The following is a 24,666-nucleotide window of genomic DNA, read 5'->3' on the forward strand; positions in this document are numbered from 1 at the left end:
CGTCCTAGGCTTCAAGAGCAAACTAGATGCATATCTCCTTAAGAGAGGCATATAAGGATATGGTGGACTATAAATTAAGCCAGGTGTACACCTGGCAGGGCCTCCGCGTGTGCGGATCGCCGGACTTGATGGACCGAAGGTCTGATCCGGAGAAGGCAGTTCTTATGTTCTTATGACAATAGTGAGAGGTGAAGGTATGAACCGAAGACCAAGTGGCAGCCTTGCAGATCTCCTCGATAGGCGTGGACCTGAGGAAAGCAACAGAAGCCGCCATCGCTCGGACCTTATGTCCCGTGACCCGACCACGCAGCACAAGACCAGCCTGAGCATAGCAGAAGGAAATACAAGCCGCCAACCAGTTGGACAAGGTGCGCTTGGAAACAGGATGTCCCAAACGATTAGGATCAAAGGACAAAAACAATTGAGGAACCTTCCGATGAGACTGAGTGCGTTGAAGATAAAAAGCCAACGCCCTCTTACAGTCAAGAGTGTGAAGCGCCACTTCCCCAGGATGAGAATGGGGCTTAGGAAAAAACACCGGAAGAACAATGGACTGATTGAGATGGAAATCAGACACCACCTTAAGCAAAAACTTGGGATGAGTGCGGAGAACCACCTTGTCATGATGGAATACAGTAAAAGGCAGATCCGCCACCAAAGCCTGCAGCTCACTAACCCTACGAGCAGAGGTGAGCGCAAGCAGGAAGATAACCTTCCAAGTAAGGAACTTCAGATGAGATTTATCCATAGGTTCAAACGGAGGTTTCATAAGTTGAGCAAGAACCACATTGAGATCCCAAACCATAGGAAGAGGCTTGAGAGGGGGATGAACATTTAAGAGACCCCTCATGAAACGAGAAACCAAAGGGTGGACAAACAGGGACTTCCCATCAAGCAGCAATCGCACTAAGATGCACTCGAATAGAATTTGTCTTAAGACCAGACTGAGACAAATGAAGCAAATATTCCAGAACCGAGGACACAGAAGCAGATAAGGGTTCCAGACGATTCGAAGTACACCAGGAAGCGAATCTAGTCCACTTTTGGGAATAACAGAGCCTAGTCGATCGGGCCGCGGATGCCAAACAACCGTGAAACTACGTGAAAAACAACAAAGCAGGAAAAAGAAGTTAGCGCACAGCAACTCCGGTGAAAAACAAGGCACTTTTGAACAGAGTGAAAAAGAACAGGACTTTCTGGCTCCGTGGAAAACTTAGAACTGAAGTCCACGAGGAGGGGATGCGCCCTCTAGTGGAGCAGGAAGGCACACACATGCTTGGTGCAGCACAGCAAACTTGAATCTTCAATCAAGTTTGCTTGAAAAGCTGTCCGCGTCGGGGCTCCGTAGATGACGTCACCCACATGTCGAGAATATGCTGCCTGCTTGTCCTGGGATAATCCCTTTATAACCCTCCTTGTCCAAGGCAGCCCAATAATATGGCATAAGTTGAACAGGATAAAGAGGATGGGGTGACAATTTTGTTTTCTTAGTGGATAAGCAGGAGAGATGTATCCACAAGATAGGGCAATGCTAAAGCTGAGGGTGGCTTGCTTCTGGAAATATGGGGCAACCAGTAGATAAAGTGGTAACCTGGATCTTTACACACTAGAAACCAGTCTGCATTCAATATAAATATACACTAGATTCTCAGTAATCCAGCACCCATGAGGATTGGTATATGCCAGATAACTGTAGTTTCTGGTTGCTTGAGAGTTACTATACAAGGGGTATTCAATAATTTAACTACATGAGTAAGAAAGTGTGTTGAAACATGTCTGTGCATGTTGTGACAAGGTTACTCATGCACAGCTGCAGCTCAGTGCAAGTCTAACATTCCAAGAGACAAGATGTCAAGAGTCCACATGTGAATCAAGTAAGAAACTGCTAAATTTGGAGCACTGTTCAGTGATAAAAAAAGGGAGAAAGCCAATGGAGATCCATGAAATATCCTACAAAGTAAAATTTTGGAGCAAGCAGTTTAAGAGGGATAGTCTATTGAAGATGACCCTCACACTGGATGGCCTGTGGAAGCAGCAAGAAATTCATTTTGTTAGATGAATTAAGGTTTCCCAAATAGCTGAAGAAATGGGCATCTCAACAGGTACAGTTTGAAAAATCATTCATGAAAAAGTTGGGCCTGTCCAAAGATAGTGCAAGATGGGTTCCAAGAATGCCGATGCCATGTCAAAGGCCAGAAGACTCCAGTGCTGACACGAGAACTTCATGAAAACAAAGTAAATTTTTTTTCATCGTTTGGTGACAGTACATGTGACTTGGGTCTATCAGAGAGATCCCGAGTCCAAAATGTAAGCAAAAGTCATCCCCCATCCCCCAAAAAGTTCAAGATAGAAAAATCTGCAGGCAAAGTCATGGCAGCTGTCTTCTGAGGCAATGGACTTTTGCTTCTGGAGTTCATGCCACACAAGACAATCATAATTGGGGAGAGTTACGCCAACACAATGATCATTTTACGGGAATCAATCAAGGAAAACTCACAGCAGACATGCTGCTTCTTCCCCACAATGTGCCACTACACACGTCATGACAATCACAGGCTACCATCTGAGAATGTGGATTTCAGCAGCTGAACTGTCCACCCTACAGTATTGACCTGGCTCCCTTGGATTATTTCCTGTTCCGAGTTTTGAAGAAATCTCTGAACAGGGGTTTTCAAATGATGAAGACGTCAAGGCAGCTGCAACGTCCTGGTTTGAAGGTCAAACAGAAGAAATTCTTTTCAAAGGGGTTAAAACAATTGCAGGAAAAGTAGATGAAGTGTATGCAGCTATCAGGGGACTATACTGAAAAATAAAACAATTTTTTGAAAACTTCTTTCCTATAAAAGGTAGATAAATTATTTAACGTCCCTCGTAAAATGTCTCCCTTCCCATTTCTGGTCCGAGTCACTCTCTTCCTCTCTCTATCATTCCCCCCTTCACACATACACACTTATGGGTCTCAGCAATCATCCATTTCCCCTACACCCTGCAGGTCCAGCATCCAGTCCCTTCACGTGTGCCTGCTCCCCCCCCCCCCCAAACCTCTGGTCTACCTCCCCATCCCCCACTCCCGGCTCTCCAGAAGCAAAAAAAGCAGCCAATCAATAGAGGCAGCGCTGTAAACAAGCTGCTCGTGACCAGCCCTGGCAGAGCTTTTCCTCTATCACATCAAAAGTGATGCGGCAGAGGAAAAGCCCTGCCAGGGCTGTTTACAGCACTGCCTCTGCTGACCATCTGCTGCTGTTGCTTCGGGGGATGGAAGGTAGTTGTCACATCAGGATCGGCTGCCACTGATACTTCAGAGGCTAGGAGGGAGGGGGTTGTTGGGTCAGGACTAGCTGCCACTGCTGCTTCGGAAGCTGGAGGGGGGGGGGGGGGGGCTTGAGTCTGTGTGTGAGATAACTAAAGATTAGGTTCTTACTTTTGCTAATCTTCTTTCTTGTAAATCCACACACTAGTCCAGGACAAGTGGGTATCCAATCCCATCATGCAAAATCTCTTGTAGGAAACTTAATTTACATATTTTGTATCCTCCCTTCTTACCTCAGGACTGCCCACTGACTTCCAGTTGGTACAAAACCAGACAGTCATACCTGTACAGGACAAATAAAAGGAGGGGTATGGGGATACTCCCCAAGAAACTATAAAGGTTATGTGAATTTCAAGGGGGTGCCTGGCTGTTAATGGATTAAACTGGAAAATAAAAGTATGTAAGGTGATACAAGGTGATTAACTTTGAAATTATTTGGGGTAAACGAGACAAGTGAATTGTGGAACAGTCTGTGAAAGGTTAATTTAATTGGCTACGACAGATAAACTCAATAAAAATAATACAACTCAGATGTATAGGGAAAAACATGTTATGACAAAAGTTAAGACAAAGAAAGGCTTAAGAACATAAAAACAGCCTTACTGGGTCAGACCAACGGTCCATTAAGCCCAGTTCACAGGGCGAACTAGCAAGTGACCTGAGAACTAGCTAGATTTCAAGTCAAGAAGGCCGATGTTAACGGAGGGTGTAGCCATAGTGCACCCTTCAGAAACCTAACTACATCCGGATGAGACAGCCACCTGAACCCTCAGAGAGTTGACTGCAAGCCCCTTTTCCAGGCCTTCTTGAAAAAAAGGCGAGCACAAGCGAGATCGACATCAAGCTTGGATCTTCGTCCTTTTGAGTGTGCCAATGCTAAACACACCTCCAAGCCTTTGCATACGCTGCCAGTGTCTACTTCTTGATGCACAAAATGGTAGCTATCACTCCTGTCAAGTAGCCTCTGTGCACTAAATCTGCATACTCAAAGAGCCAGGTAGGTCAAGATCCTCCAGTGCCTATCAGTGATCCATGAGCATTTTCATAATGGCCAGATGGTCAGGAAAGGAAGAACTGTGGCTTCATGCTACTCATGAGAGCGCACCGAGTCCAACCCTTCATTTTAACTTCTTAAATAATCCTTATCAATGTAGCAGGTTTAAATAGATTCCGCACCATGGGGTCCTCCCCAAGATCCAGAGCATCTCCTAGATCTGGATACCAGTAACTGAAAGCTAAATCCCTCACTGTGGAGGTGCCTATGAGTATCATCCGAATTGTCCATCAGTGGATCATCCCTTGGCTGTGCATGACCCCTCTTGCTGGGGCCCATGTCAAGGGAAGGATTATATCTCCCTGCCCACCGATGCCAACAGACACATCACTGTAGGAGGATTTGACATATTTTTCTTGGCTATGTAAGCTTGAAAGAACATGTTAATAAATTCCAGGGAGAAACCCTGATCCTAACGGATGGCTGCCTCCTACGAGTTCTTCTTGGAGCTCTTCATGGATCTGCAGGCTTTAGACACGGAATTGCGGCCAAATTCCACTTGGGACACACTTGCGCTGCCCATTTTAGTCTTTTTGGACTGGCCTTGTATGGACTGAGCGATAGAACCCCAGAAAGAGGCGGAGTGGGGCTAAAGTTGATGCCACTCCCCCATGCGCCGTGTGGCATGAATCTGAAGTATCCTGCCCTGAGTCTATCCGATATGTTTTTTTCTTGCAACAACGAAGCTTGTAGAGGCAGAAAAAAAGCTTTGAATACAAAATTGGGGAAAAACTAAGATAGCTGACGCAGGAGCAATTTTATTAATAAAACTGCCAGAAAAAAACACAATGACCCCAAAACATGGTAATTTTAGGATTTTTGGGTTGGGGGGACCCAGGGCTAATTCCCAAACCACTTAAAATCCAAATTTGGAGAGCCCCCATGATCAATCTCGCATGCTGTCAGCCTGTTATTCACTGTGCCATGCTGTGTGCTGGGAGCTGCAAGATACAAGGAGATCCTCTGCCTCAACAAGCTCTGGAACATGGACTGCTGGTCTTCTGACTGCTTCTTGGGCTCAATGCTCCGGCTGGAGACCTCCACCTCACCCGGAAACACCGCACAAGCAAACAGGTGGATATCCTGGATATACAGCCTGATCCTGGATATCCAGCTGTCTGTTCCAATCTGCCACAGAGCCACGCAGCCTGCGCTCAAACCCACTAGCGGACAAACCTGGGCTGAGCAATGCTCCCAAGGGAATGGTCTCTGAGCACCAATCTGTGAATAAAGGCTGTTCAGGTGGGAGCACTGCAGAGCAGCCAACCCCCTGGAAGCAGACTTTTCCATTAAAGCTTGCGATCTCCTGCAGCCAGAGATGTTCCCACAGAGAACCTCTGCAGCATGAACATGCAACACCATAAAAATACTGAAGCCAGATAAAAAAATGAAACATGAGCAGAAAAAGACTAGCACCTGCTGTCTCGCTTGTAGGAAGATAACTGAAGTCAGAAGGTAGTCCTGAGGTAAGAGGGGAGGATCAAAAATATGTAAATGAAGCTTCCTACAAGAGATCTCATGGGATTCAGTATCCACTTGTCTAGGAATATAGTGGGATTGTACAATAATTTTTTTTTTGGCTGGCTATGGGTTTGTTTGTTTTCTTGCTGGTTGGTTTAGAGTGCGAGTTGGTTGAGTACCGATTAACTGGGATTCTATTGTATGAAGACCAGCCACTTGAATGCCTCCCAATCAGATAGCAAATAGCCAACTATTATCCTAAGAAACATCCAAATTTTGTGGTGTACATTTAATGCTTTTAACTGCAGCTAAGTAGTATTTCCCAGTTCCAGTCTTAACTGAAATACAAAACATTTCAGCACTCACCTGATCTTTCCTCCCACTGATAGTTAAGTTACTTATTGCCCAAGCAGCTTCTTTTTGAGTACCAAAATCACCCTGTAATGAAATACACCAACATAATGGTCCTTCTCAAGTAGGTCACACAATGAGGCACAGCAATGAAAAATTCAGGTAAGCACTACTACAAAGGCCTTATTTAGAAAGTAAACACAGCAACTTCATCAGGTATCAGGTACAAGTTAATAAGCGAGAATCATTAATTCCTACAAATTGTCACTATAATAAAATTTCCAAAACAGCAAAACAGATTACAAGAATCCCAAAATATCAAGGGAAACAAAGATTATGTAAATGGTACTAGTACAAATTTTTACTAGTTTAGAGATCATTTTATTCTGATTATCCATTCTTGCATTTGAAATTTAATGACTCACCTGTTCCAAATTCAAGGTCAAGGCTAATTACAAGAACGTACACACATTAGGTTACTGTCCAAGTAGACTTGAAATACAAGTTTTACTTCAGGCAATAGAGGGTGAAGTGACTAACTCAAGGTCAGAAACAGTAGTGGAAAGGCAGAATTTGAACCTGGCTTTTCTGGTTCTTAATTTGCTGCTCTAAATGAGATGCTACTCCACTTTAAGCATTCTGGCTAGAACCTTCTACCATTGAAGACATTTTCAAGCTGATAAATATAAAGTACCCACAGATTAGTACCTAGGTTAACTATAGTCCTTGGACCCAATATTTACAAGGAAAGTGCATAAGTAGAAAGTAATAGCACATTTTGTACCTCTTCTCTGCAGGTGAAAATTTCTATGGAAAAGAATCTAAATGCATTTTTTGATCTGCCTCAAAGATGTCCCCTGAACACTACTCCAGAACTGAGCTAAGTATGAACCCATGTATTTGAGCCCACTTGAGACAATTCTCAGAGTGGCGCAGTGGTTAAAGCAACAGCCTCAGCACCCTGAGGTTGTGGGTTCAAACCCACACTACTCCTTGTGACCCTGAGCAAGTCACTTAATCCCTCCCCCCCCATTGCCCCAGGTACATTAGATAGATTGTGAGACCACCGGGACAGACAGGAAAAAATGCTTGAGTACCGTTCTACTTGAGTAAACCGTTCTGAGCTCCCCTGGGAGAACGGTATAGAAAATTGAATGAATAACATGAATAAATTTATCTAGTAAGTAACCAGATGGTTACATAAGTAGGGTCAGAACCAGAGAAGACAAATCCCAAGGTCACTCCTTGTGACTTTGGGCAAGCTATTCAACCCTCTGGGGACATGAAAATACCTAAGGCAATTGAAATATAACTCGCCTGAAGCTACTAATGAAAAAGTGCAAGTTAAATCTAAATAAGGAAAAGGTGAAGCATGGTGCTATATAAAATGAGCACATGTAAAACCAATGGATCACGACAAGTAAAATGAGATTAGGGTAGAAAACTAATTGAAGTAAAACTCAAGAAATTAAACACTGATTTTGAGCAGTCAATCCTACACTGCCAATTAAGATGACCATCCAAATCTTTCCTCATTATACAATTTTGCTCAACAGTTATGGCAGCAGATCTTCGTCACACCTAATTGTTTTAAACATTTTGATTATACTTATCATATGTTAAAGATGGACTTTTGCACATTTTTATTCCATTACCTGCCAGAAGAAAACCTAAAACTTATTTGCCTGTTATAGACAAAAACAAGAGCTCACCTTATCCAAAAGATGTATGATCATGGGTACAAGATTTGCATCTATCACCGCCTGAACTTGTTGCTGATTGCCTGCAGTAATATTGGAGAGGAACCAAACTGCTTCCTGCAGGATATAAGAACATTTCACCCAATGTTGTTTTTTCTTCCTATCTTGTTATGCATTTGTATTTTATTTAGTAGTTTTTGGGGGGAGGGGGATCAGTTTAGACTAGAGCTGAAATTTGATTAAAATTAACTGCAATTAATCGTACAATAAAAATTTTTATCTTGTGATTAATTAAAGGCAGGGCAGAGCTGGCAATCTGGAGAGGGAGGAGGCACAGGAGAGGCTGTGGGGCCATGCATTTCCTTTCCCTTCACCCCACATTTGACCTCAACTCCCACCAAGGCTCGATGGCCGCCACCCCCATCCCACTGGCTCACCCTTAAAACTAGGTCTTTGGCCCTGCAGCTAGCAGCAAACCTACTGAAAGGCTGTCTGCAGCCTACACCAGGCCTTTCCCTCAGACTTAACTTCCTGTTTTCAGGAAGAGGTGGCCGGATTAGAGAGAAAGGCCAGTATAGGCAGTCCTTCAATGGGGAAGGTTTTAAGTGTAAGCTGGGTACAGGGAGGAGGGGTCATCAAGCCACAGGGGTCAGGAGGAAAGGCAGGCAGAAAGTTGGCTGGATGTGATTAAAAAATTAAATCGTTATTAATAATCAATTACAATTAACATGTTAATTGTAGAGTTAACTGTAAATTAACATGCAACCCTACTTTAGACTTCTACCATTTTGGGCACTGCAATGGACTGAAGGAGGCAGTAAGCAAACAAAGTCTTGTTTCAGTTAACAAGGAATTACCAATACAAACTGTAGAAACATGAAAATATTCAGAGTAGAGAATGACACAGGACAAATTATTCCCCGTCCCCATGGGAACTCATTTTCCCACCCCGTCCCGGCAAGTTCTTTTCCTGTCCCTGCCCCATTCCTGCAAGCTCTGTCTTTATCTGCACAAGCCTCAAACACTTTAAAATCTTAAGTGTTCGAGGCTTGTGTGGTTAAGGCAAAGCTTACAGAATGGGACAGAGACAGTAATAAAACTCACGGGGATGGAGGACGGTGTGGGAAAATTGAATCGTAAGGTTTTGCGCATCTGAACCCACAGACTGCTTGCAGAAAACTCACTTTTTCAACTCTACCTCCTTCCCAGGTAGCTGCTCCTGCTCCCTCAGTTCATACAAAAGCAATCAGGTAGCACTGTAATAGACAACCAGAAGGGAAACAGGGAAGAATTTCACAAAGTACAATTCTGTTCTGCTCTGTAACAAATGTTACCAATAAACATTACATTCAAGCAGCTGCTATAAAACAGATACATGTGCAACCAGCATCAATCTTATATGAAGATTGCAGCTACTTGCATGTCCTGCTATCCAGCTGAGATTTGAAGCAGATTATACACACTTGAGGGTTTGGGGTTTTTTTTAATTCTCTCAGCTCACCTAAAGACAAATTGCTCTAGTGCCAGACCGATTTCAAGGAAGAAGGCAGGCAAAGCTCATATACAGGGAGCTTCAGGACCACCAGACACATGTACAAGAAAGAAGATCATCAAGATAAGAACCTAATCCTTCTTTTTTGTAAGAACATAAGAATAGCCTTACTGGGTCAGACCAATGGTCCATCAAGCCCAGTAGCCTGTTCTCACAGCAGCCAATCCAGGTCACTAGTACCTGGTCAAAACCCAAGGAGTAGCAATATTCCATGCTACCGATCCAGGGCAAGCAGTGGCTTCCCCCAGGTCTTTCTAAACAACAGAATATGGACTTTTCCTCCAGGAAATTATTTATTTTATTTAAAAAATTTCTATACCGTTTAAAACTAAACGGTTTACATAATTTACATACATAATTTTGTAAAAACAGACAAACAATTATCAGAAATCATATCTACAAACTAATACCATAGCTTATATAATGAAAATCATGAATAATTCATCAACAGTAGAGATGAAAATTATTGGCTAAAAAAAGACATCTACAAATAATTGCGTCTTGAATAATTTTCTAAACATGCCCTTTTCACTACAGTTTCTTATTTGGCCTACAAGAGAGTTCCATATTTTAACTCCTGCAGAGCCTAGTCATTTTACCAGTCTTAACAAGGCTTGGGTTAACATTCGCGTTCAGTAGAACTAAATTGCCCAAACCTTTCTTAAAACCAGCTACGCTATCCGCTATTACCACAACCTCTGGTAATGTGTTCCAGAGCTTAACAATTCTGAGTAAAAAAAATTTCCACCTATTGGTTTCCCTGTAACTTGGTGTGTCCCCTAGTCTTTGTAATTCTTGGAGTGAAAAATCGATCCACTTGTACCCATTCTACTCCACTCAGGATTTTGTATCATATCTCCCCTCAGCCGTCTCTTTTCCAATCTGCCACAGAGCCATAACATTTTTACTCTTTCCTCACGTGAGAGGAGTTCCATTCCCTTTATCATCATGGTTGCTCTTCTTTGAACCTTTTCTAGCGCTGCTTTATCTTTGAGATAAGGAGATCAGAATTGAACACAATTCTTTTTCAGATTAACATGAAAACCCAGACAGCTTTCAGTAAGAGACAAAACCATATGTAAGGAGAGCCCTGCTTCTGTAATTTTGAGGAATGGCTCCCTGCAGAAAGAGTTTGCAACTTGGAGACTCACCTGACTGACATAATTGCTACCAAGAACACCAACTTGATCGTAAGATCTAGAAAGGAAGCCTCCTTTAATGTATGGAGGTCCACTGGAGACCGTGCAATATGGTGCTAAGGTTCCAGGAAGAAAAATGGAAAGGCACAAGAGGGTGCAACTGAAGAGCCCCTTTAAGGAACCGGGCGATATCTTGGTGAGAGGCCAGGGAGCCTCTGTCGCTTTGCATCTGGAAACAGGAAAGGCCTGCTATCTGAACTTTGTGATCTGACCAACAGACCCTGCAAAGTCCCTCCTGCAAAAAGTCCAAGACTACTGAAATTGGAGCTCGAAAGGGCTCTACATCCTCCACAGCACACCAGCACTGAAATAAATTCCATGCAATAGCATAGATTGCCACCATTCACGGCTTCTTAGCTCTGAACAAAGTGGTGATGACCACATCTGAATAACCCTTGTTCATTTGGGCCACCTACTCAAGAGCCATGCCATAAGCCCACAGGCCTTGGGGGAAACACTTTTTCTCCAGCCACGACTGGACCAACATGTTCAACTCTTTGCTTCCGGGCTCATATCTTCAGCTGTAAAAATAAGCAGTCTGTGTTCACTGGCAAGGCCACCTGATCATCTGTGAAGGCCCCAACAGCCGAACTATGGAGTTGAATGCTTAAGGGGACAGAGACCATTCCCCTGGGTTAAGCATCTGACTGAGAAAGTCAGCTTGCACATTTTCCACTCCTGCTATAAGTGGCCACAAGAACCTACAAATGAGCTTCTACCCACTGAAAAAGAGTTGAGACTCTAAGCACAACGGGGCCCTTCTGGTGCTTCCTTACCTGTTGACATAGTCTTCTTGGACAATGTGATGGCTGTGACCTAACTGCCTTGCCTTCCAGAGACTTCTCCAGTGCCCGAAGCACTAATTGAATGGCTCTCATTTCAAGGCAATTTTTGAACCATTTGTAATGACAGGGGTTGCCATGCAACTCATTTTAAGAAACTGGAAAAACTGGGATAGGTTGAGCTACACATTCTGGTGGGAATCTCTATGTTATAACCCATGAGCGCCTGCTGAAGAAACTGTGGAACCACGGGATGGAAGGGGACGTCCACAGATGGATCCAAAATTGGCTGGCGGATATGAAGCAGAGGGTAGTAGTAAAAGGACACTACTCTGACTGGAAAGGGGTCACGAGTGGTGTCCCGCAGGGGTCAGTGCTGGGACCACTGCTGTTCAATATATTCATTAACGATCTGGAAACGGGCACGAAGTGCAAAGTTATCAAGTTCGCGGACGATACAAAACTCTCCAACAGGGTCAAAACTGTTGAGGAATGCAAAGAACTGCAGAGAGACCTGAACAAACTGTGTGAGTGGGCAAAAAGATGGCAGATGAGCTTCAATGTGGAGAAATGTAAGGTCTTGCACATGGGGAAAGGGAACCCCATGTACAGCTTTACGATGGGAGGAAGGGTGATTGGGAAAGGCACCCTAGAAAAAGACCTGGGGGTTTTGGTGGATACAACAATGAAGCCAGCGGCGCAATGTGCAGCGGCCTCAAAGAAAGCGAACAGAATGCTGGGCATTATCAAAAAAGGTATCACTACCAGTGTATCGAGCAATGGTGCGACCACATCTGGAATACTATGTCCAATATGGTCACCGTACCTTAAGAAAGACATGGCAATACTTGAGAGGGCCAGAGGAGAGCAACTAGGATGATAAAAGGAATGGAGAACCTTTCATATGCCGAAAGGTTAGACAAACTGGGGCTCTTTACCCTGGAAAAGCGGAGACTGAGAGGAGACATGATACAGACATATAAAATCATGAAAGGCATAGAGAGGGTGGAGAGGGACAGATTCTTCAGACTAGCAGGGACAACAAAAACAAGAGGTCACTCGGAAAAACTGAGAGGGGACGGATTCAAAACAAATGCAAGGATGTTTTTCTTCACTCAGAGGGTGGTGGACACCTGGAACACGCTTCCAAAGGAGGTAATAGGACAGAGTACAATACTGGGTTTCAAAAAGGGACTGGATGACTTCCTGGAAGCGAAGGGGATTGCAGGGTATAGATAGAATGTTACTCTACAGGACAAAAGCGAAAAGCATGTGAGTTTTAGGGTAGGAGCACTATCAGGTCCTGGACCTGAGGGGCCGCCGCGTGAGCGGACTGCCGGGCACGATGGACCTCCGGTCTGACCCGACAGAGGCAAGTCTTATGTTCTTATGCATGGCCATACAACAGGGACGTTACAAGAGTTTTATGGACGTTTGGGAGCCATTGGCTAAATTTTGTAAAGAGGAATAAATGAGATTTATTTTATAAACATGTAAACATACACATCCAGGGAGGGGGGAGAGTGGGGCAAGGAAATGGAACAGGAACTTGATTTAGGGATTATATGAATAGTTTTATTAAGGTTTTATTTTACTTGTATATCAAGTGGGAGGGTGGGGATAATATAATTGTACGTTGAAGTCTGTAAGTTCCATTGTGCTTGTTTTTAAGTATCCATATTTGTGAATCATTTGTTGCACAATTGTAGTTGAAAAACTTAATAAAGAATTTTAAAAAATAAAAATAAATTATGGACCACTTTTGCTTAGCCAGTGACCAACGACCCCGAAATGGGTGACTATTGAAATGATCCCCCTCCCAACCGTAAAAGCTGGCATCGGTCACTAGCATTTCCTAGGAAGAAATGTGAAGCATGTACCTTGAGAGGGTAGCTGCCTGCAGCCACCACCGCAGGCTGCTCTTCGGTCACTAACCATGGAAACATTTGCTGCTGAGAGTCCATCTGAGGAGACCAGCAAGAGAGGAGAGGTTTGGAGAGGTCTCAGAGACCATAGTCCTTCTGGCCTCCACGCATCTGTGCTTGGCCAATGCACCTCAAAGGGTTCTGGAAAGGATCTTTTCCCCTAGGAATACACCTTCTGCAGATCCCCAGCCCTGGAGGAGGCCACACCCGAGCCTCCCGCCCTCCCCCACTTGCAGAACATGGACATGTCTCAGCCATCCATCCAGCGCAAACTTGGCATGAAATAGGAGTAGGAAGGCCTGAGGGGCTCATCCCTATTGATTTTAAGCAAAATTGAGGGATTTTACATATGGAGGCTTAAAAAATAAAAAATTGCTTACAATCCAAAATAGCCACCAGCAAAACTGAGCCAAAAAGTCCCATGCAGACGAAGGACAAAAAACATGCAGGGAAAGGAATTTTAGAGGAGGGGGACCTAGGCTCTGAGTACAGAAACCTTCAAATTTGACTTCTGAAGATACCCTTCCCCCCCCCCTCCAAAATTGATTTTCCCTACAGGCTATAACCACATGACTTACTCACTGTGTCATATGGTTCCTGCCTGCTTCAGCATAGGAATTCAGCTAGAACAAAAAAAATCTCCCTCTTAGATTCTCTGAACAAACCTTGTCTTCAGGCTGCCAGCCGGAGTAAGCCTCAACCTCGTCATTAAAATGGGGAGGGACCACGCAGCTGGCCCACTATTAATTCCAGCCGAGCTGAGAAGGAGCCTAACAGCCTTTGCTCAAGCTCCTGAATAAATCAGGGATGCGCTTCAAAAAATACAAAGCAGGCTGGTGAGCTAGGAGTCCCCGAGCAGCAGACCTCAGTAACATGAGTCTGCGTCTTCTCCCAGGCATAGAGGTCTCATCAAGTGGAAACCTCAGGGCACTGAGACTCCAATAACACTTGGAAAAATGCCCGAAAATAAAACTGTAGAATAGTAACATTTCTGAGCAACTTGCTTGCAAAAACACTGAGTTGGAAAGATAATTAATAGTTTTCTGCAAGCAATTTGCAGCTTCAAATGCAAAACTCCATGGTTCAGGACCACTAGACGATGCACTAGAAATATTCTCTAGGCTTAAGAATAAGAAATCTTACTTTTTAAGCAGTCAAACATTAAGCAGTCAAGCTCTCCTAGATACACAGAAGTATAATATGCTTTATGAATACATACAAGCATACTTTATTATGCATCTCTTCTTTACGTATCAACCTCCTTTCATATATCCTACTTTAGAAAATTACACATTTTAGTTACAAAGGAATTACCAATACATGAACAAAATCTGTTTTATGGACACAATTCTCAATTGAGAACTATAGCTGGCACTCTGAAACATATTGTTGTTGCTGTCAATTGCCACCATTAATGGAGGTTTTCAATGAGGTAAACAGTTAATGTAGCCCTCTACCAAAAATATTAAACTTACTGCTTTATAATCTGTTAGTAATTTTATTTCAGTCCAAAATCTTTTATATCCTGTTTTTGGCATGACAGTTTCATTGACAATTGTTTTATTCAGCTTTTCATGTGTATGTATACTTATGACAAGTTTAATTTTAATTACTCTTCTGGATCAGCTCATAGGCACATTCATAACAATGAACCTGTTAGAGATTCAAGGGTGTTTAGGCTATGTAGGTGAGCTATTTTGGGGTTATTACTGGCACTGTTGCATAAAATATGCATTATATAGGCACTTTATCGGTGCTGCTTTGACTTTTATGGTATGTTCATTGAGCTGATCCTTTGGGATAGGAGGTTTGTTTGGTGATGTTAATGTTATGTCAGTTTGTCATGTACTTTGGTGTTGTCAATTTTAATTTTTGTAAAATGATTGCAATGTCATTTGTGTATATTTATGAATGTGTTGATGTACTTCACCTTGTAAACGGCAGATTATAAATTCTAATCTGCCTCAGATGCACTCCAAACTCAGCATTTCAAGTTTCAGTGCCCCTATTCAATAGCCTACATATTTCTCTCTCTCACACATGGCATAAGTCAGCTGTGATTCTCAACCAAATACTTCCTCAGCCAGTTAGGCTTTTCAGGATAGCCACAATGAATATGGCAGTAGGGCCTATACATTTGTTTCAGGCATATTCCATTGTGATTACCTCAAAAATCTGACTAGCTATGTCCTCAAGACCTCAGGCTCCACTGTGATATCAGCTTGTTCTTTAGGATCACGAGTACTACTCTAATCTTGCTAAGCCTAAGAGTGAAAGGTTGAATATTTGAAGAAGATACCCAATGTATTCATAAGAAAACATGCTGACAAATTTATATTATTTCCACTACACTATGATCACAAAAATCAAGGCAGTGTTAGTGTCTCACAATGGCCTCTATTGTCACATACCTTATTAATTTTTTCTTTGGGATGTGTTAGAAGTGCTGGGAAGTGCGCAAGAGCATCACAGTTCAGAACTACTTGTGTTTGTTCATCAGTACCAGTAACAATGTTTCCTACAGCTCTAAGTGCAGCAGTCTGGGAAGAGGGAAAAATCCTTGTGTATTAATACTGGATGGTCAAAATGAATCAAAAAAGGAAGTCCAGCTCCTCAAAGAAAGAGGAGCAAAACTGAACACATGAAATATACAGAACATAAACAGAAGCCACATAATATACAAAGTATGCCCCTATTTCAAATAAGTCTATTATAGCTGATTACATAAGCATACTAGAAGATTCTAGTTTCAAAACCTTCCTAATTATTCTGAATATAGAATAAAATTCCTTACCCTGGCCATTGAGTACGAAGTCAGAATAGTCTGAAAATTGCTTTTCATAAAGTAAACAAACACAAAACAAAAATCTTACTTGTACTTTAACTTCTTGGTTGCGGAGAAGAGGAACCAAATTAAGAACTATTCCAGAATCTATTACCATCTGAATTTGTTCATTACCAGCATCTGTTAGATATGAAAGGGCCCAGACTGTATCCACCAATATCTAAAACACAAAGGTATAAACACATGTGAAACAAGGTGCTATAAATATAAATAAGCATGTAGAAGTCCAGTACAATTATGGAGGTCATACAAGGTCTTGTTACATACATGTAGGCCTATGTAAGGCAGCTTATGTGGCTTCCTTTCACTTCTGTAAGCATCTAGGGCAGCCCTCCCTGTACCCAGCCTTAGAAGAAAGTATATCACTGCTATGAATGGGCCTGAGCTCTGCAAACCCTGGACAGGAGACCTGAAATATATATTTACTACTATTACTATGTATTTCTAGACATGAGCAGTGCAATACAAACACACACGATATGGTTCTTACTCCATGGAGCTTACAAACTAACGAAGACACAAATAGGATGTTTCAAGATGTACTTTAACAAACATGGTTAGTATTATCAAGACTATGATCCTGAAAAGCCAGTCTAAATTTTAAAAGCAATCTAAAACCTAATTTTCTGAGGTAGAATTTGAACATGGCTTAAAGAGAGAATGGGAAAGTGGCATCTACCCAGGAAAGCTATTCCAGGCATACAATGGAGCAAGATGAAATTGATTCTGCAACAGGACATATCCTACCAAAACTACAATGTGATGGCTCTTGAAATTTTCTAGTGAAACATTTTAATTTGCTATCCATAATACTCATACCTTCCATATTCAATCAATCCACACAAAATCCGGAAAAATGGGAGAGAAAATAATTTAACCACCCCACCAAACACACACAAACCAAACCTATCTCTCCCTATGTCACAATAGCATGGACATTCAAACATATCTACAATAGAGCACAGTAACTATGATACTATAATACCAGAATATAAGTTCTAGAAATTAGCAGGTAATTATATCATTCACAGCAACCCATGCAATACTAAACATATTGCTCTTTAATAGATCTGTGAATTTTTTCAGTCCAGAAAAGCTTTCAATAGAAATTCCTTTGAAAGATCTATAACATGAGTCAACATGACCATTTATTTCAAACCTGAAAAGTACTCGGCATTTTGCATGTGCTCTGATCTATTGTAAAGTGACTCTTCCCAACAGTAAACACTCAAACAGTGATTTGTTTTATAGGAGTTCAGAATTCACCATTTCACATGAAATTGGTAGCTGTAAGAAATGGAATAAGTTTATGCTTGTCCTTTGTTCCCCCCGACCTTGATAAAGATTGACGAAACGCGTCAGGAAGGGGAACCTATAAGGATGAAAAGATAAGTCATTTCGTTAAATTTACTTTAATGAATTTAATAAGTTGAAAATGAATAATTAAAGTAATGACTATTTGAACTGTGAAGGGAATTATGAAGAGTACCACAGCTACCAATTTCGTGTGAAATGGTGGATTCTGAACTCCCATAAAACAAATCACTGTTTGAGTGTTTACTGTTGGGAAGAATTTTCATGATAATAGTGTGGTAGTAAAGTTTGGCTATTGTAAAGTGAGACAGTTCTGAACTCTACATGAATATTCTCTCTCAGCTTCCCCATCCCTGACTGATCATCTAGGCCTGGGTTCCAAACCCCACAATCCTCAATCATTGTGCCTTGGATTTAAAGCCTCAACCTTCGCAAAGACTAGGCTGTGAAAACTAAGGCTGTATATCTATTCTGCGTGCTCTTTTAGATTCTTTAATTTGTAATTTTTCAATTTGTATTTTGTATGTCTTTTCATTACCTTTTATTCTTTAAATTTTGTTAGGGTTGCATTTCGATTAAAAATTTAATTGTAATTGTGCAATAATGTTATTTTTTTTCCCCATCGCAGCTCCTTGTGACTGGGCAATGGAGTGTTAAGTGACTTGTCCAGAGTCGCAAGGAGCTGCAGCTCTAAAAGAAACCACAAACAGATTAGGTTCTTACCTTAATAATCTTCTTTGTGGATGTGATTAGTGGTCCTTAACAGAAGGGTTTTACATCTGAATCCACAAATTGCTTAAAGAAAATTGTCAATCTTCTCATCTCCACTTCCTTTCCCAGAGAGCTGCTCATGTCACCTCAGTTTGTACAAAAGCAATCAAGTAGCACTGTAATGAAAGAACTAGCAAGAATCCCCAACAGAACAATTCTTTCTGCTCTGTAACAAACATAAAACATTCTCTATATGTCACATTTATAAAATGGAAAGGACAATAGCCATACAGCAGGGGAATTTTAGAAAATTTCAGATTTGGGAGCCATTAAAAAATATTGTAATGATTGAATATTATTTTTCCCCTTAAAAATGCACATCCGGGAGGGGGGGGGGGAAGGATTTTTTGATTTGAGCATTAAATAAGGTATAGGCATGGGATTTATGGTAGGTTTTCTTGAATTTTAAAAAATGTAATTGATTAGGGGGGAGGGGGGATAAATTCAGATATGGAGTTTAACAGAATATTAAGTGTTATATTGGAGTTTAAATTGTTATAAATGCTGTTACACTTATTGTAAGTATTTTTTAAAATGAATAAAGATTTGAAAAAAAACCCAAAACATAACATCCAGTACTAATCTTATACAGAGCTCTCAGCTACTCGCATGTACCACTATCCACCAGACTCTTGAAGCAGAGTATACACTCACGTATATATATACACACGCACATACGTGAGTGTATATATATATATTCTCCACTCACCTGAAAGACTGATTTCTCTAGCTCCAGATTATTTCCAAGGCAGAAGGCAGGTAAAGTCTATGTACAGGGCAGGGCTTCAGGACCACTAGATATCTACAAGAAAGTTATTGAGGTAAGAGCCTAATCTTTCTTTCTAGTGCAATGTCTCTAGTGGTCCTGAACCATAGGAACATATCAAAGCATACCCCAGAGTCTAGGGCAGGACCGCTGAGCCTGCCTTCACAAACAAGGGCCTGAAAGCAGCTATGTCCACCCTATATAGAACCTGGTAAAGGTATGGAGGTTAAACCATGTAGCTGTTCTACATTTCTGCTTGGGCAAGACAGCCCTAGTCTCCACCCATAAGTTAGCAACTCTAGTGGAGTGAGCTTTTAATGCAACCAGCAGTTGCTTACCACACCTAACATACATGGAGAAAATGGCCATCTTAATCCATCTGGAAAGGCTTTAGACGCCGGCCTTCCTTTCTTGTCATGACTGGTCAGCACAAAAAGGTGATCCAATACAAGAAACTCACTGGTAACCTAGAGGTACCTGAGTAGAGCTCGCTCGACAACCAAAAATGCAACACGCTGACCTTTTTCCTCAACCTTTTTTTTTTTTTATTTATTCAATTTTTCTATACCGTTCTCCCAGGGCAGTTCAGAACGGTTTATATGAATTTATTCAGGTACTCAAGCAGGTGGAAAGCAGGCAAACGGCTTTCCTGATTAATGTGGCAATGCTGAGACAAATTTCAGTAATTTTGAAGAACGGCTCCCTACAGGAAAGAGCTTGCAACTCAGACACATCTTGACAGTAAGATCCAAAAAGGAACCTCCTGTAAGGGCTCACATGGAAGTCCACCGAGACCCTGAAATACAGTGTTAAGATTCCAAGAAGGAAAAAGGAGAGGCACCGGAGGACACAATTGAAGAGCCACTTTAAGGAACCAGGCAATATCTGGGTGACAAGGCAGGAAGCCTCTGTCCTCCTGTGCTTGGAAAACAGGAAGGGCCTACCATCTACACTTTCAGTGATCTGACCAACAGACCCTTCTGAAGTCCCTCCTGCAAAAAGTCCAAGACTACTGAAATTGGAGCTTGAAAGAGCTCTACATCCTCCACAGCACCCCAGTGCTGAATGGACTTCCAGGCTGCTATCACTGATGGCTCTTAGCTCTGAGCAAACTAGAGACGACCACACCTGAATAACCCTTGCCCATCAAGATCACCCGCTCAAAAGCCATGCTGTTAGCCCAAGCCCAAAGTGCTCCGGATTCTCGATAGGGATAGGTCCTTGAGTGAAAAGCTTCACTTGGACCAGCAGTCCGAGGCTTTCGTTCCTCTGGAGATGGACTAAGTCTGCAAACTACAACTTGTGAGGCTAATTGGACGCCGCTAAGACTATCAACCCCGGATGACGTGCAATCCTGCAAATGACACGACCAACCATGGGACATATAAACCCGTTCTGAACTCTTTAGGGACAACGGTATAGAAATCAAAATAAATAAGCTTTCTCTGGCTACGGTTTGATTAATATGTCTAACTCCTCACTTCCGGACTTATATCGTTGGCTTGAATTTGATGTTCACTGCCGAGGCCATCGGATTCATCTGTGGAGGCACCCCATCACCGAAATATGGTGCTGAATGCCTGGTGGGACAAACAATTGCCCCAGGTCAAGTGTCTGCTGACTGGAAAGTAGGTTTTTTTAACTCCCGCTACGTGCATGGCCGAGAGCACCTGCACATGAGCTTCTGCCTACCAAAAGAGGAGTTGAGTTTCTAGACACAATGGGCACTTCTGGTGCCTCCTTGCCTGTTGACATAGGCCACCACTGCCGCATTGTCCAGAAGACTGCCTTGCTAGCACTGCAGGCTGCTCTTCACTGCTGGCAACCATAGAAGCAATTGCTGAAGTGAGCCCATCTGAGGAGACCAGCAAGAGAAGGGAGTGTTGGCGAGATCTCATGTGTGCTCTTACCCTTCAGAGAGCTCTGGAAAGGGTCTCTTCCTATAGGATCACAACTCCAGCAGATCCCTAGCCCTGGAGGATAAGGAGGAGGCTGAGCCTCATGATCCTGTCCCTCCCCCACGCACTCCACCACACGTAGAATATGGATGCTCCTCAGCCAGCCAGCACATACCTGAAATGATATAGGGGTAAGAGGCCAGAGGGGTCCATCCCTGTTGACTTTAAGCAAAATCAAGGTGTTTTGAGGTAGATTGAGGTTTTAGAAAGACTTTAAAATCCAAGATGGCCACTACCAGCAAAATCTTGCCAAAAGCGTCCCGTGGAGGATTCCCTGAAGGACAAAAACAAGGAAAGGTTTTTTTTTTTTTTGTTTGTTTTTTTGGGGGGGGATCCTATGCTCTGAGAGCAAAAACCTTCAAATTTGATTTCTGAAGATCTCCCCCCCCAATTTTCCCCAACTTCTATACTAAAACCCTAATCGCGCATGCGCACTTAGGACGGCGTGATCCCTGCCACCGTGGTCTCTGGGTCCGTGCCAAATTCCATTTTCGAACACAGAGGCAGGGAACATGCTGGCGACTCTCCCCTCCTGCCCTCACTCACCAACCGCTGCCGCCGCTGCTGCTCCTCTTCAAAGCAGCCTGCTGAGGTTTGCAGCCGGCTGTAGCGAATATCACAGGCCACTCTGCATCTCAGCAGCACATTCCCTCTTGACGCACGGGATCGCGTCAGAGGGAACGTGCTACCGACGTGCAGAGCAGCCTGCAAGGTTCGCCACAACCGGCCGCGAACCTCAGCAGGCAGCTTTGAAGAGGAGGACAGACGCGAACGACAGGAAGCCGGATGCTGGACAGGAGGGGAGGTAACAGGAAGGGAGGCCTACTACTGGACAAGGGGAGCAAGGAAGAGGTGCTGCTGGACAGGGGGGAGGTAAAAGGAAGGGAGAAGGGCTACTGCTGGACAGGGGGAGCAGGCAAGGTGTGGTGGTGGACCGCCGAAGAAAGAGAGACAGAAAGAAAGACAGACGGAAAGCGACCAAGGAGAGAGAGAGAAGGAGAAAGAAAGACACACCATCTATTCTAGCACCCATTAATGTAACGGGCTTAAAGACTAGTAGGCTATAATAGCCTTGCTCACTGTGCTGTGTGGTGCCTGCCCTGCTTCAGCACAGGAATTCAGCTGGAACAAATACAGAAATACTGCTTCAGATTCACTGGACAAACTACTACTACTATTAATAATTATTTTTATAGCACTACCAGATGCATGCAGTGCTATACAGAGTCACAAAGAGTAAGAAAACAGTCCCTGCTAGAAAGAGCTTACAATCTAAACACGCAAGACAGACAAACAAGATGTCATGGATACACTTAAGGGGAACGGTTAATCAGCTGTCTAGGTTGGAGGGCAGATGAGGGGTTAAGGATTGAAAGCTATATCAAAAAGGTCAAACCTGGTCTTCAGGATGCCAGTCAGACCAAGGTTAGACTGAGCCTCAACCCTTGGAAAACTTTGATGCGAAGGGGCCCACGAAGCCAGCCCACTATTACAGTCTGTGATCAAGCTCCTGAATAAATCAGGGATGCGAGCAGCTACACAGGGGACAGCCCCTGAGCTTCAAAAATACAAAAGCAGGCATGTCCCCAAAGTCTGATCCTGCTAGAAGCAGACTTAAGCACTGTAAATCTGTGTCTTCTCCCAGGCAGAAGTCCCAACAAATTGGAATCTCTGGGCACCGAGCCTCCAATTAAACACTTAGAAAAATACCTGAAAATAATAAAACCGCAGAGCAGAAACACTTCTGAGCAACTTTGTTTGCAGAAAACAAGCTTTGGGAGGTGGGGGAACAGGAGCAGCTCCCTTGGAAAGAGGTGGAGTTGAAAAGATGAATGAGTTTTCTGCAAGCAATTTGTGGGTTCAGATGCAAAACGGTTCAGGACCACTAGACATTGCACTAGAAAAATAAATATGGCAAAAAAATAGTAATAAAAGGAACACATACAAAGGAGAGAAAATTTTTTTTAAAAAAGCTAAAAAACAGAAAGCAAATTTATTACACGAGAGCCTACCTACAGTTCTAGTTCATATAGTATAATGCTTGAAATACGCTAAAGATTGTTTAGACAAATTTTTATATCTGTAAAAACAGCTGATATCTAGATCAATTGTTTTGAAAAAATATCTTCCCTATAATTAAGGGATACTGAGTAGAGAATGGCATGGGGACAAATTTTTCCCCGTCCCCGTGGGAACTCATTTTCCTGTCGAGTTCTTTTCCTGTCCTTGACCTATTTCTGCAAGCTCTGTCCTCATCTGCACAAGCCTCAAATACTTTAAAATCATAAGTGTTCTAGGCTTCTTGTGTGGTTAAGGCAGAATGGGGCCAGGACAGGAACAGTGACAAAACTCATAGGGACGGGATAAGGAAATTGAGTTCCTGCGGGGACAAATTTGTCCCAGTTTTATTCTCTAATACCAAGTCCTCTCCCTATAAGAGAACCTTTAAAAAGTATAATTTCTGATATGAAAAATCACATGTACATAATCCAAAATTTTGTTCTACTTATCTTCCTCTTCCACTGCAGTCATATGTTTAACACTTTGAAATTGCATCTTGAGATGTCAAAATGAGATTAGTGTACCTTTTCTTAGAAAAATGCTGAGTTCTGGATACCAGCCAATTTTAAGACTGTACACAAAATGGCTATCTGAACAAATAATGCACACACACACAAAAGAAAACCCCCAAAAAACTTACATTTACATCTGTGTGGTGAATTAGAACACAAAGGGCTGGAAGAATCTGTTGAGGCAAGTATACAGTTATTAAGTTTGACATCAACTTTTAATAAAGCTAATTAAAAATCCAAAAAGCACATTTACTTACCGTTAACAGGTCTGGGTACCACAGGCAAATATTCTCACATGTGGGTGATATCATCCACAGAGCCTAGTACGGACAGTGGTAAAAGTGTGCATGCATTAAGTTTTTACAAACTTTGTGACTGCCCACACCACGCATGTATGAGTGCCTTCCCACCCGATTCCAGCTCACAGTACCTTAGTTCCGTAAGCAAGCTAAGAAGCCAACCAAGGGAGATGGGATGTATGTGAGAATATCAGCCTGCTGTCCCCGGATAATACCTGTTACAGTAAGTAACTTTAATCCTAGGCCAAGCAGGCAGCATATTCTCACAGGTGGGACTCCCTAGCTTACTAGAATGGGATGGAGGAGTGTTGGCCATTAAGAAGAAAATACATTCTGTAATATTGCTTGGCCAAATGACCATCTTGTCTGGAATAGGATTCTAGACAGTAGTGAGATGTGAACGTGTGAATTGAGGACCAAGTAGCTGCTTTGCAAATTTCATCAATGGGAGTGGAACGTAAGAAAGCTACTGATGCTGCCATAATTCGGACCTTGTATGCTAACAAATCCCTCGAGCTGCGGCCTAGCCTGAGCACAGCAGAAGGAAATACAGGCCACTAGCCATGTGGAAATAGGGCTGGCCTGTAGCCAAGAGAACTATCTGTTAAGACCAAAAGAGATGAACAGTTGAGGTGAAGTTCTGTGTGGCTTACTCCTTTGTATGTAGTAAACCAAGGCACGTTTACAGACCACTGTATGAAGAGCTGTTTTTTCTGGATGAAAATTAGGTTTTGGGAGGGGGAAAAAACTGAAAGTTCAATGGAATGATTCAGGTGAAATTCCATGACTACTTTTGGGAGGAATTT

The 24,666-nt window shown here is 42.7% G+C and overlaps 1 protein-coding gene across 1 annotated transcript in view; it reads right to left on the reverse strand.

The window, feature by feature from the left end:
- The window catches only part of KPNA4 (karyopherin subunit alpha 4), a 107,249-nt gene that overhangs the window by 14,267 nt on the left and 68,316 nt on the right, over positions 1-24,666 (reverse strand). The window contains exons 10-14 of the mRNA XM_033958596.1: positions 23,690-23,734; positions 16,208-16,339; positions 15,746-15,874; positions 7,889-7,993; positions 6,192-6,263 (exon numbers count right to left, since the gene is read on the reverse strand). Of these exons, the coding sequence (XP_033814487.1) occupies positions 6,192-6,263; positions 7,889-7,993; positions 15,746-15,874; positions 16,208-16,339; positions 23,690-23,734 (483 nt within the window). The remainder of the gene's footprint in view (positions 1-6,191; positions 6,264-7,888; positions 7,994-15,745; positions 15,875-16,207; positions 16,340-23,689; positions 23,735-24,666) is intronic.

This window comes from Geotrypetes seraphini, chromosome 9, assembly GCF_902459505.1.
Source record: "Geotrypetes seraphini chromosome 9, aGeoSer1.1, whole genome shotgun sequence".
In the NCBI taxonomy this organism is placed as follows: Eukaryota; Metazoa; Chordata; class Amphibia; order Gymnophiona; family Dermophiidae; genus Geotrypetes; species Geotrypetes seraphini.